This window comes from Rattus norvegicus, chromosome 2 (genome assembly GCF_021556685.1).
Source record: "Rattus norvegicus strain SHRSP/BbbUtx chromosome 2, alternate assembly SHRSP_T2T, whole genome shotgun sequence".
In the NCBI taxonomy this organism is placed as follows: Eukaryota; Metazoa; Chordata; class Mammalia; order Rodentia; family Muridae; genus Rattus; species Rattus norvegicus.
In genome coordinates, this window is record NC_141535.1 from 22,464,556 (window position 1) to 22,478,157 (window position 13,602).

General features: G+C 39.8%; 1 protein-coding gene across 4 annotated transcripts in view; it reads right to left on the bottom strand.

Annotated features, from left to right (window-relative positions):
• The window catches only part of Vcan (versican), a 99,543-nt gene that overhangs the window by 17,453 nt on the left and 68,488 nt on the right, over nt 1-13,602 (bottom strand). For all 4 annotated transcript variants that reach the window (NM_053663.1, NM_001170559.1, NM_001170560.1 and 1 more), the window contains 2 exon segments: nt 8,892-8,974; nt 10,774-10,932. In NM_053663.1, coding sequence (NP_446115.1) covers nt 8,892-8,974; nt 10,774-10,932 — 242 coding nt within the window.

The following is a 13,602-nucleotide window of genomic DNA, read 5'->3' on the forward strand; positions in this document are numbered from 1 at the left end:
TTCCTGGAATGCTCTGGCACACAATAGTCATTTGTTTGTAGCCTTCAGGGGTCACATTTAACTGTTCTCCTTGAATGAGGCAAACGCCTTGCCTGCAAGGTAGATCTAGACTGTCCTAATCCCTGCACTCTGGTCTGGGTCCTGAGTTACGTTTTACAGGAGGTTATGGTTTGGTGTTATCGTTAGTTGAACCCACAACTGAAGAAGAAAAGAGCAGCTTTGTTTCAGAGGAGAAAGAACATTTGTTTGGGCATCACTACCCACTGGAAGCCTGCAGTTGGATTCTACCAAACTGAACATGCTGAAGGGAAGGAAAATTAATGCAGGGTCTCCCGATAGCTGTTAAAGCGGCAACGTGCCCATTATTTTCCTAGCTGGCAGAGTTCTTCACGGGAGACAATCTGGCCACTCTGGAGTACAGCACTAATCTTGTGAAATGCTGTGAGCTCACTGACTGACAAAGCAGTAATTATCAACAGCCTTTCCAGAGGGATATAAGTTACTCCCACTGTGAGACAGGGGCCCCAAGCAGAGCCTCTAGAAGCAACACACACTTAATCCACACAAAGCCCTGTGCCAGTGGGCTCCTCCACTCAAGCTTGTTTGCACAAGTCGTCAGTCATGAAATGCTAAGGAACTAAACGCCGGAGAAAGTGCCAAAAACCATTCAACCTCTTTTCCTTTGCTTTTTCCATGGTTGTACATTGCCTTAAACTAATTAGCAGCTAAATTTAAACATGTGCACATGATTCTAAAGTTTCACGCAGCAGTGCTAAGAGGCCTCCTGCATTCATTAAGTTTTCTTCACTTGCAGGGTAAACTTGTCAAATACAAGATGGTTTTCCAGTGGTGGCAAACACTGCACCTCCGCCATTTAAACCCATCCTTAGACATCTGAGCAACAGGAACAAAAGGTATAGACAAGAGTCTTTTGCTCTAGAACTACATGGTGACTCATAACATCCTGCATGTAAGTTCAGAAGAAACAGCTGTTGATTCCAATCAAATTAAACCACAACAGAAGTAAAATTTTTCTTTAACAACGTAGTGGTCTTTAGTAGAAAGAGATCTACAGTCTTCTATTCGTGAGTAATAGGTTAAAGGCTGAGGAAAGTGCATGTTTTCCTTGGCTTTGGGGCTAATATAATGAAGCCTGCAAAGTTTAACATAATTGAATTAATCTTGACATGCAGTGACTTGTTCACAAAGATGTGGCTCTTGGCTAAAACCACATCACAGATGAAGCCTGTACAAGTGTCTCAAAGAAATCCTTCTAAGACTTCTGAGGTTCTTAAGAACTCCAAGGTTCTGTTGTGGGGAGAACAGAATTTTAAAAATATTGTTCTATCTAATTAACACACAAAAATACATGTTGTAGGATACACTATGGTATTTCTGTCCGTAGAAGCAACATGAAATGATACCATTAAAGTAATTGTTCACCGTAAACATTTATCATCTGTTTGTGTGAAAACATTTAAAGTTCTCTCTACTTGCTACTTTGAAAACCTTAAATATATATATATATATATATGAGGGTTTTATTTTGGGTCATTTCCTACCAAATCATGTGCACCCCTTTCCTGAGGTTAGAAAGATACAAACAAGCACAGTTCACATCTCTGAATTTGTTAGCACTTCCAGTTGTCTTCCACTGCCCAAGAAGTAGCTTTTGTTTCCAGAAAGGGTGTTAATGGCACCTCACTGCAGAAAAAGGGGGAATGGGTTGTCAGCTACACCTGTCTGTCACTTTAAAATGTCTCTTTAGGCAATGGGCTATTACTGTTTTATTTTTCTTCTTTTCAAAGCTGTCTCTCACAATTCATTGCTTGACAGACCTATGTGTCTATTTAGAAAAACAGACAAAGTACCTCTGGATTTAAAGACAAACCCAGCCTGGCAGTGGTGGTACACACCTTTAATCCCAGCACTCAGGAGGCAAAGGTAAGTGGTTCTCTCTGAGTTTGAGGTCAGCCTGGTCTACAAAGTGAGTTCCAGGACAGCCAGGGATTCATAGCAAAACCCTGTCTCAAAAAAAAAAAAAGAAAGAAAGAAAGAAAGGAAGGAAGGAAGGAAGGAAGGAAGGAAGGAAGGAAGAAAGGAGGAAAGAGAGAAAGAAAGAGAAAAAAGAAAACAATAACTTAAAGGCAAACCCACATCACTGTGCTCTGTGTCTCAACTGTAATAATAGGTTAGTCTGGCAGAGAGAGGGGGTTCAGATTGTAGCTGCATCAGCTTGACATTACTGAGTCACACTTACTAAACTAGGCAGGGGGATTCAGTAATCTCACAGAAATACATTAAGTGGATTTTTCACAGAAAGACAATTTAAAATAATATTAATTAACCTGTGTTAGTCTATAACACAGCTATCAAGTGCAAGCTGAGAAGATTAAATTAGGAATATGACAAGACATCCCTATGAGTCTTAGACTTATTCTAGAATTTACTGAACAGACTGAGAAACAGACCGATTTGAGAAAGACTCTGTATCTTCCCTACAGTCGACTGGAGAGTAAAAGAGAAACTCTTGATGACTTCCCAAACTCAAAGAAGCCAACAGCTTAGGAGGTCCCCACATTTACCACTGACAGAGAAGGCACCATTGGAGTAAAAATGTGAAAGACCTGCACAAATTGCCCAAAAAAAGACTAAAGATTTTTTTTTAATGCTAGACTTTCTAAAACTTTTTAGCATTTTGTAAGGAAATGAATTCTCAGTTCTACCCCTTTCTTAATTTCTGGGCAACAACATTCCAAAATGACATTCCTTTGATGTGGTTTCATCCAAGCCTTTAATGGGTAGATACTACTGAGTGTGTATGGTGGGGAGGGAGGGGGAAGGGGAAGGGAGGGAGAGAAGCGGATAATCATTGTGAAATTAATGCATACCACAGCTTAATTTTCAACCCGTTGTTGGGGAAGCAGGAAATATATCTTAGAAGATATTCCAGTGTGTTGAGATGAAGTTAGAGCAAGAGTTTAGAACACGCTTATCATCAGGGCAAATGCATGAAACTCACAGTAGTAAGAGGTCAGGATTTACTGAGAGATGTGATAAACCAGCCTGCCTCCATCTTGGGCTTGAAAACCATCTTATAATAAAGATAAATGATTCATTCCCACTCATGAATAAATCTGTTTCTCAGGAATTTTGCTATGTTTACCTGTGACCTTAACTATAAGTGGTTTGTTGGGTACTGTCTGTTCCACGAATGGTCAACCAAAAAGCTGACCATTCAAAGCTTTCAAACACATCTATTTCGGGAGGCTGTTATGACCAACTTGTTAGGCCCATTTTCTGCTTCTGTAACACCATCTTTTTTGCCTGCCAAATTCCCCATTTAGAACCTCCTCACTCCTGAGCTACAAAAACCGTTATCTTCCCTGTGTCCAATGTTGATGTCTTGAACCCTGCTTTAGGGAGAGCACTCCATGCCCTGCACATGAATAAATGAGTTTGTTTTAATGAATTTGAGTGTGATTTGTTGTCAGTGGTCTTTCTCCTCAAATCTGTGGGATTAAAAGATTGTATCTTAATACAACAAATGAAGGTGGTGAGCTCTGCAGCGCTAATGATAGAATTTTGTTTGGAAAGCAGGGAACCTGAAGGAAGACTCTTAAGAAAGGAATGAGGAGTAACAGCCATAAATGGGTTGAATCCGCCAAACTTGTTCCCTAAAGGCTCAAGGCACCGCTCAGGGAAGGTGGAAAGATGATACTGGCCAGAGGGGATGGAGAATACCAAGAAAACAAGGTCTTCTAATGAGGCATCATTGGGATGCATATGAACTCTCAGAGACTGAGGCAGTAACGGAGGGTCTGCACAGGTCTACTCCAAATGGGGTCCTAGATCCTAAAGGGGAAGTGGGCATATGTCCCTATCCCTAATGCAGTAGCTATATCTAATTAAAAACCACTTCTGATTGAAAATGAAGCTTTTGCCAGGGGAAGCAAATCATTCTTAAGGGCAAGCTGCAAGCCCAACAGCAGTCAGTCAGCAGAAAAGAAGCTCAACAGCATCTCTGAAGATAGTTCTTCTCATAATGTCATGTCACGGTTCTGCTCATCCCCTACCCGCTACCTCTCCAAGTTGTTGAAATTTTCTCTTATCAATTCTTTTATTTTTATTTTGCTTTATTCTATTTTATTTGCATTTTCTTTTTCTTCTCTTTTCACTCTACTTGTCCTTTGTGTTTACGTCATAACTTCCAGTTTAGCATTTTTATGAGATTCCCGAGTTTGAGAATGAGTTAGTCTGTTTCTTGTGCCTTCTGGGTTCTTTTCCTTCTGCTAGCTCATTTTGTCCCATCCCAATATGTTACATTTTATTTTTATCTTATTATGTTTTACTTTACCCCATAGAAGCCTGTTTGTTTTCTAATGAGAGATAGAAAGGGTTGCCTCTGGATGGGACAGGATGTAGGGAGAATTTGAGAACAGTGAGGATAGATGAGGGCCTGTCATTGCACCAGGAAACACATCTCAGGGAAAACGCTTGAGGCCAGTCAGTTAACAGTTGGTCAAAGAAATGCAAAAGCAAAACCAAAAACCCTCAAAGTCAGCTAGTATAGTCTAACTGCCTGAGAAGAAAAGCCTGTTCCAGGTCCCGGCCTTTGATGTATGCTTAACTTGAAGAGTTTAACTTAATGGCTTTGAACTTGTACATGAGGTGACAAGGAGAGGAACTCAGCCTGTGTCATTTGCCAGTCTCTAATAAAGCACTGGGTATGCTGAGCTGTCAGAGATGATGAAGTTAAAGGATGGACTGGCTAGGAAAATGCCAAGAAACAAAGTGAAAACTGAAATGTGCTAAGAAAAATAACAACGGAAACATAAATTACAAGAGAAGCTAGGATACTGTTGTGTTCAGAAGTATATTTTGTCAAAGTCATTGGGCAAACACCCCAAATAAATAATGAAAAGATTTTTCAACCATAACATAAACAAGAACTTGGCCTTTTATCAACATTATCAACATTTTATTACGAAGGCCAATAAAATGTAAGGATTAATGAAAATCTGAGGAATACAGGCAAATTCTGATGACTTAGCCAGACAGCATCACTAACTTAGCACAAACACATGTATTGAATTAGTCTAGCTATGAAGTAAGATCATATTGAATATTATACAATTACACTTTGAGCTTATTGGGAACAAAGTTTAATTACTTCAATAGATGAAATCACTGACACTGAGATCTAATTAAGCTTTATTTCCTGGATTATACTAATTATTCCTGGATACTTAATAGCAAAAGACAGTATTAGATAAATAGCAAGTGCTGTTTCTTTTGATACTACTCTACCTCCCAAGGTGCATCACTCTAATAACTGTCATACAAGAAGTGTGAGAGAATGGAAGGAGAGAGAAAGCACCCTGGTGCAGAAACGAAGCCCTTGAGATGACACATGGTGATTCACTTTCCTCAAGTGTAAGCAGATACTGTTTTCCCAGAAGAGACTTGACCATTACATGGGACATGGTCAAAAGCAGAAAACCTCAGAATAAACAGTGAGACAAAGGAGAACTATTTTAGCCAACAGCTTACACACATATGGATCCTGTTAAGGAGAACTAGGAGCACGTTTAGAGGACACCTAGGCTGTGTCGGAAAGAAAGAGGACAGAGGAAAGGGTGGATCCAAAAGGAGAAAAGTGGGCCAGAGATCAGTCAAAAGTAGGCAGACTGGTGGGCAGCTGTGCTCTTCTGTTCCCAAATGTTCAAAGTTAGGGAACACTCCTTAGCATGTTTTTATTTACTTGACACAAAGACTGGATTAAGAGGAAACCAAGGGTGTATCAGTTTGTTCTGGATGTACTTTTATCATTTCTTTGATAAACCTTGCTTGTTTATGTGGTTCATTTGCTGCCTTCTTCAAACAATGCCTCTTAGGAAAGGCTTAGCCCTAAGACTTTAATGATATATGTGAATTAATAAGACCCAGGCTGCAGTTGAGTTCTGTGGTTAGTATGTTACACTACTCTGACTTCTCTTCAAAATACCCCAATCAGATATTTCTCTTTTGAAAAAGTATGATGCTCATCAACTTACTGAATTTTGAGACAGTATTGAGTGGAGACACGATAATTAGATTAATTTAACAAGATCTTTCTGTCTATATGAAAAAGTTATGGGCACAGATCAGACAGAAACATCGTTAAAGGGGAAAGATAGGAAAGCGGTTGTAAACTCTTGGGTATGGCACAGCCATTGCAAATGTGGTATCAGAGCAGCTATGTTTGCCTACAGTGTGCCTTCTGAAGCCTGGGTCTGTTGGCAGTCATGTATACATCCAGAGGGACGCTAGAGCCCGATCTCTCTGCTGAAAAGTTGGCTACTGATAGCTTCAGGGAAGGTACAGTCATTGTCTCCAGTTGTGTACCCAATAGGGAGCACACCAGACTTCAGTGCATAGTTCCAAACTCGAGGTCACACAGGCCTCTCTGATTAAACTCAATGGGTCACAAAACAAGCCAGAAAGATGAGAATGTGGGAAAGGAATCTGCAGGGAGAAGGAAAGATTACAGGGGGAGAAAAGATGATAGAGGAAGAGAAGAAAGGGTATCAGTTCGAATAGTAAAAATGCACAATAGCAGTATATACAAATAAAATTGTCAAGGAACATTCAATAAGTAAAAAGATAACAGACATGAACAAATGGGAGTGGATTTACTTTCTTGAGCAATAGTAGAATAACACTATCTGAAGCTAACCGTATGGATGTGACAGAGAATAAAGTATTTTTAATACTTTATATAATTGCCAGAGAGAGGCCAATCGGGTTTTATTAAGCTAGTTTATGTGGTTGACCAATATAGGCTTTATTCAAGATGTAATAGGAAACAAAAATAAGGGGAGAAGGGGATGAGTAGTGGCTCAGATCTACAGGACACATGGAGTGCTGATCCAACTTTACAGACTGAGTCTTGAGCATTCTAGTTCTCTTCTAAAGCCAGCATCTCACAAGGATCTGTACTTCTCTATGAGGTGTTGATGAGGAAAAAAGATTGTAGTCATTAGACTTGCCTAGAGACAATCACGGCAATCAGTTTATTACATTGGAATCCAATAAGGGAAAGGGTTGAAGCTCAATGCCTATTTTAACGAATACTGTTATGATTTAGTTCTGAAATGTCTCCCACCAGCCCCTGGCTTGCATGCTTGCTGGCCAGAAGTCATATTATCTGGGCGGAGTTGGGAAGCCTTTAGAAAGTGAGACCTAGCTGGTAGAGTGGGTGTTTACAGTGGACTTCAAAGGTGATTGCCTGGTCCCTGCATCAGCTACCTTCTACTTCCTGAGCTTCTGTGATGTAAGAACCCGTTATGTTCCCACTATCAACTATCTTGTCCTGCCCTCCCTGCTACAATGAGCTAAAACTCCCTGAAACCAGGGGATAAAATAAACTTTGTCTCCCTGAAGGTTTTTTTTTCTGTCATGTAGAAAAGCCAAATTTTCTTGCCAAAAGCCTACTTATGCAGTTGAATGACAAGCAGTGCCAATTTTACATACATAGTGATAACAGAGAGGGAACCAGTTGAGCTTTATTGGGAGTTACTCAATCCTAACAAATTGTGCTGTTATTCACATCAAAGAAGGATGAGTCAGAAACTGCAGACAGACACAGAGCTGAGCTCAGGTAATGGCCTTGTATCAACAGTTTCCTGATGATGGACAAAGAATTGAACCTAACAGGTGAACTCAGCGGGCACCTATGGGCAATTGTGTGGTGAGCCCTCAGAGGTCAAACAAGAATCTTTGGACAGCACAGAGCTTCCAAATGCAGAGAATAGTTCCTGGCTAACTCTAGTATGACCTTTCCTTCCCGTGTCCCAAACACAAATCCAGATGACTAGCAGGCAGAAAGCAAAATTGAAGCACATAATTAATTCATATATAAGAGCTTAAATCTGAAATTTAAGCATTAGTAATGACTCTTCCCCCTTTATCAATTTAGAACTTAATTTACATTTACTGTCCAGCTGAGTGGATCTCAATGTGATGTCATTTCAGAAACACCTGGAGACTGACCAGGAACTTCAGCTGCTGGAGCTTTAGCTAGAATAAATACATCTGGACTGAGCCTTGGTCAAGGTGTTGAATTATTCTTCCCAAGTGGCTGTTAACAACAGAGTCACTGAGCATGTTCAGAGTGGCAAGTCACAACTTAACTAGTACTAAAACACTATGTTCTCTTGTGTTTACCACCCATCACTCAAAACAGCTTTACCCATTGAGATTTAAGAACTTATTGTACTACATAATAAGTGGCAGGGCAGCCTGACTTATGCAGTAAACCCTTCCTAAAAAAAAAAAAAAAACAGACAAAACAAGAAAAAGAACAAGAAAAAGGCAAACAGAATAAAAACAAAACCCAAACTAGAACGGTTTACACAGACTTAAAGTAGCCAGTATTTCTAAGTTGTGTTTCTTAAGTAAAGAAACAGAAATAGGCAATAAATGATTAAGGATTATTCAGCAGGGTTGAAGTGGAATGATATTTACAACATTGTAAATTCATTACATTAAAGCTGAACTCTTTTTCTAATTAAAAACGAGCTACGCTTTATAGCAGAATTTCATGGCAATTGTGTAAGAAGAAAAAACATCCTTATAAAAGACTGTCTTGTCTCTCTTACTTTTATTGTTTTCCTTTTTGCTTTGAAGCGAAGAAGGCTAAGATGACCCAGCACAGTTCCCATTTCTACACAGTCTTCTGAAAGAGGGACACAGTTCTGAGAGAGGCCACTGATGACTAGGCCGAGTTATCTGCAAACAGTTCTGTAGTCCAGCCTTGTGTCAAGGAGTGATCCTAGCCAGCCCATTGCTTACTATGACATAAACCAGTACATCATGCCCTGATGTTTTCACATCCACCAGTATCTTACCAGTGCGCTGCCGTCAGTCCAGCGGAAGTCATGTTCAAACATCTTGTCATTGAGGCCAATCCACTGGTAATCATGGCCCACACCTAAGTGACAGGACAGATGTTTTATCACTGTTCAAAAGTACTATTTCCAAAAAAAAAAAAAGGTATTTTCAGAGTGAGTTACAAATCCTCTTCTCTAATTTTTTAATTAGTTTTCACACAAAAAAGTCTTTGCAGATTCATCCTTTGTTTCATCCACCCAATGGGCATTAAGTTAAGGAGCCCGTTTTCGTTTTTTGGGAGGAGTAGGGAGGGGACGTAAGGGTTTACTAGGCTTACACAGCTAAGCCAGGATACGTTATTGCAGGAAGTTAGAGAAAGAGCTCAAGCATAAATTGAAACAAACCACAGAGGTTTGCTTAGTGGCTTGGTCTCCACCTTTATCTTAAGGTCAGCTAGCTTTCTTTTACAGCAGACCACTTTCTTAATGATGGTACTGTCTGTACTAGACCAAACCCTCCCACATCAATTTACAGTCGAGAATGTACTCCCACAAATGTGCAAATAGATCAATCTAATGGTGGCAATTCTTCCAGGAAGAGTCCATCTTTCCATGTGCGTCAAGCTGGCCATCAAGATTAGACCTTACTGTGCGAGTGCTTGAAGGTTTGACATCAGGCACATGCTTACCAAGCACATTTACAAGCTCTGTCAAAACATTAAACTACCAGAGGCAATCATTTCCCTAGAAATTTCCTGTAATTAAATATTTTCTGTCTTACATATCTTGTTAATCAATGCCATTGGCCAAGATTTAGTGGCCCCCCGAAATACACTGGATGATAAAGATTCTCTCTCACTTGGGAAAATCACACCTCTCTTTTGGAAAACAATGACTGACCATGAAGGTCAAATAGTTCTGAAAAATCACTTTCAAAGGTACTTATCATGACAAGAGTCACTTGTTAAATATCATGCAATAACATATACGAAACTTTATACCCAGATTATAAATTAACAAAAATATTTCAAAAGGATAGAAGGTATTGTAAGGATACATTTAATTGAGTGTTAAACTATACTTTTTGAGCACAGTAGTCCTAGCAATTTGCTGTATAAAAACTCGCTGCCCCCCTTTCCTCCGGGTTCAGATGGTAGGAAACAGTCCAAGAACCAGGTTTGCTCAGCTTTCAGTCTTCACGTCTTTGTGATCGTGACAGGCAGCTCAGTTTCTAAAGTCATGAGACCACTGGAGGAACACGAGTCTGTGTCACATCATGATTACGATGCAATTCACAACACAATTATTTTTTAATTCACAAAAAAAATTTAAAGCAACTTCATGCCTAACTTTGATAACACATGACAATATTAAAAATAGAAATGATGCTGTTAACTAATCATGATAACTATTTTGAGCCGTAAAAATAGCTCTTTGTGTAAGGGAAAAAAAGATCAAATAGCAATTGCTTATGCTTCAACCTGCGTTATACCGTTCCACCTGTTACCACAGGAATGCTAAGTAGTCATTTATTGTACTATATCTGAAGATATTCTTAAGAGGAGATAGTAATATCGTTGACTTTATGTAGTTCAAGGTAAGGGGCTTCATAAACTTTTTTTATGTGACAGTTTGATTGTAGGAAAGTGTGTGGCGGCAAGAGACACTGGGCCGCCGAGGAGTTGGGATATGTTTCCGCCAAGATATCTGGCAGATATCTTGGGGCACTGGGGTGTGGACCTAGCGAGGTAACAGACACCCATACTTTTTTATTTTTATATTTTTACAACAACATAAACTGAATGAAGACAGAGAGAATTACTTTAAATTGGGATCCAAAGAAAACTAGGATAGTGGTAACAGTGAGTGAATTTCCAAATAATTCATAGCTAGTACATACGATTCACAAACATTTGTTCCTCATGAGAAAGGATGCTTGTGAGGTGGGCACCCTGCAGGCGACACTCCCTTTCAGCAGCATCCCATGTACGGCGATGAGCAAAGTACTTGTAGCATTGCCCTTGGAATTTGTGCCAGCCATAGTCGCATGTCTCAGTGTCTGGAAAGAAACAAAACCAAGATTTATTAAACTTACCTACGTCATTCAAACTTGGCTCCTCAGTCCCTGTGTTGATAGGACACCCAAACCAATATCTATGCAATGTCCCTGAAGTAAATGATTCATAAGTTTTGGTCACAGTGACAAAGACATCATTGTAAAGTAAGCCAACTGATCCTACTGAAGTGGGGGGTTGCACATCATTGGACTGAAAAGGCAGTATCTAGTTGCAGTCTTCTTAATTATGGACGGTATTTGAAGGAGACAAAACCAGGAGAGGAATCAACCTAAAACCTCACAGACCACAGAGCTGCTGGCTTATTTGTTTTGCTGCTAAATTTCTTTTAAATATATTTTTTAAGCAAATCATTCAAAAGTGATCAGATGGAGACTCCAGCTAACAAGGTCACAGACACAATATTTGTACAATGATTTCAAAAGTTCTGGAAGGGTTCAACTCCCAAGAGAGCTCTCTGGGAGGCTACAGGCTCTTGTCAGGCAAGATTTATGAAAAGCAGACAGACATATCATGAGTAGGAAACTTTGAGAACAGAGGTTGGAACGTGCATTTCCTTCTTCAGAGGAGGAACAATGGGGAAGTTCTGGTGTGGACGCACCAAGCTTTTGAGTTAATTAAAAATAATAGCCAAGTTCTTCAACTTGGCTACCTTCTCCCACCCTAGTAACTCAAATCCACGAATGTGTTTTCTGTCCTGCAATGAGGTGTGATGTCATTCAAACATATCTAACTTTTACAACAGTAAATATTAAATTGACTATTTTGTAACAGTCCCCAATTAGACCCACCCCAGACTATCTTTATTGAAATATTTTGATCTTCATCGATTATAGATCACAAATACATTGAAATAGTTACATGTATAAACTAACAGAACTACAGCATTAGTGGAATTTTAGACACCGAGGAAACTTTCCTCATCTAATAAAATTTACTCTACCTTAATTTTACCAATTAATAAATAAAAGAAAACACACCAAGCTCAAATGCTAATTTTATGTGCTGCAGAACTCATAACTCATGATTCTTGTCTAACTGATTCTTCTTTGTATCAGTTGATATTTTCATTTTGAGAGATTTAATGTTTTTTTTTTTCCTGACTTCGGTACTTCCAGTCACAATATACAACAGATGTGGCTCATCTCTGCAAATAGTCACTCGTTCAGATTGCCTGTTAGGGCTGTTGGTTAGGTGCAGGCAGTGGCTGACTCAGTGTTTTAGATAAATGTGCACTGGAAGGTGGCCTTGTGATACTGTTTGGACCTCACCAATTCTCATAGGAAAAGATGTTTGATATAGCTATGTGGTTCAGTATAAAAGGATCTGGAAGAACCCCCAGTGAAGCGAATTTTGGTCTATTCATATTAGCTTTGCTTTGGGAAAAGTTCACTTGAAAGAATTCAGTAGTAGGGAGAGAGGTCAGGGAAGAAAACTGATTTCTATATATGAGGTTCCCTATGCAGGATGAGGCTTGGGAAACATTTAGAATACTTCCCCTGCCAAAATCAACAATGCAGGACTGTAACTATGCAGCTTGTCTCAACCTTGCAGTTTGCCGTTTATATTAAGATAAGGTGAGCAAAGCTAGGACCCAAATTTCTGATCAATACAACAGGAAATAAATCTTATCTTCTATGAACTGAATGATATCAGTTTGGCTTTTGTTTCCCTGTCTTTTGTCATTAAAATGGATTGTCATTAACTACCTTTCTCTTTGCCACAATAGCAAAACCATAACATTCAAATGCTTGACCATCACATTCACAGTTTGCATGCGGCTTATTCCCCTGAACCCCACAGCTGGAGACTGCTATTGGGGTATCGAGAGGTGGGGGCACGAGAGAAGAACCTGGATGGAAGGTCCTTAGATGAGGTGCCCTATCTAGTGATGCTGATGCTTTCTTGGGTCTTCAGGTAGGTGGCTTTAAAAACAGTAAGTCTGTCCCTCTTAGGTCTCTGGTTTGCCTCTCTTGATTATTCTTCAAGAGACTAGTTTGCTTTGTGCTTCTCCATCATGTCACGATGCAGCAGGTAAGCCCTCCTTCATCAGAGACCAAATGGATAGAGGTACCCTATTTTGGACGTTCGGCCTCCAAAATTAGAAGTTAAATAAGCTTCTTTCCTTTCTTAAGTAGTTAGTCTGTAATAGCACAACAAAACAGACCATGCCTTCTTTGGTTGATAAATATTAATGAGGTAGGCTTATATTAATATCAAGGTGGGAGAATTTATCACCAGTACTATCTGAATAAATCATAGCACTATTTCCTCGGTCCTGCTAAGGTTGGACCCCCAGTGCAGGGGAATATGGGGGGTGGGCAATAAGGGGGATGTATAAGGGGAATACCTGTATGGGGGAGGGGGAGCAGAGGGAATGGGGGCTTATGGACAGGAAACAGTGAAGGGGAACAACACTTGAAATGTAAGTAAAGCAATATATCTAATAAAAAATTTTAAAAGAAATTGTGGGACTAGGGATTGAACCTAGGGCCACATACATGCTAGGCAAGTGCTCAGTCACTGAGTGATAGCCTTAGCCCTTTCTCTATGTCTTTATTCTGAAACAGCATCTCACTAACTTGCCCAAAACGGCCATGACGGTATCAGTCTCCTGCCCAACCTCACAAGTAGATGGGATTGTAGGTCTGTCC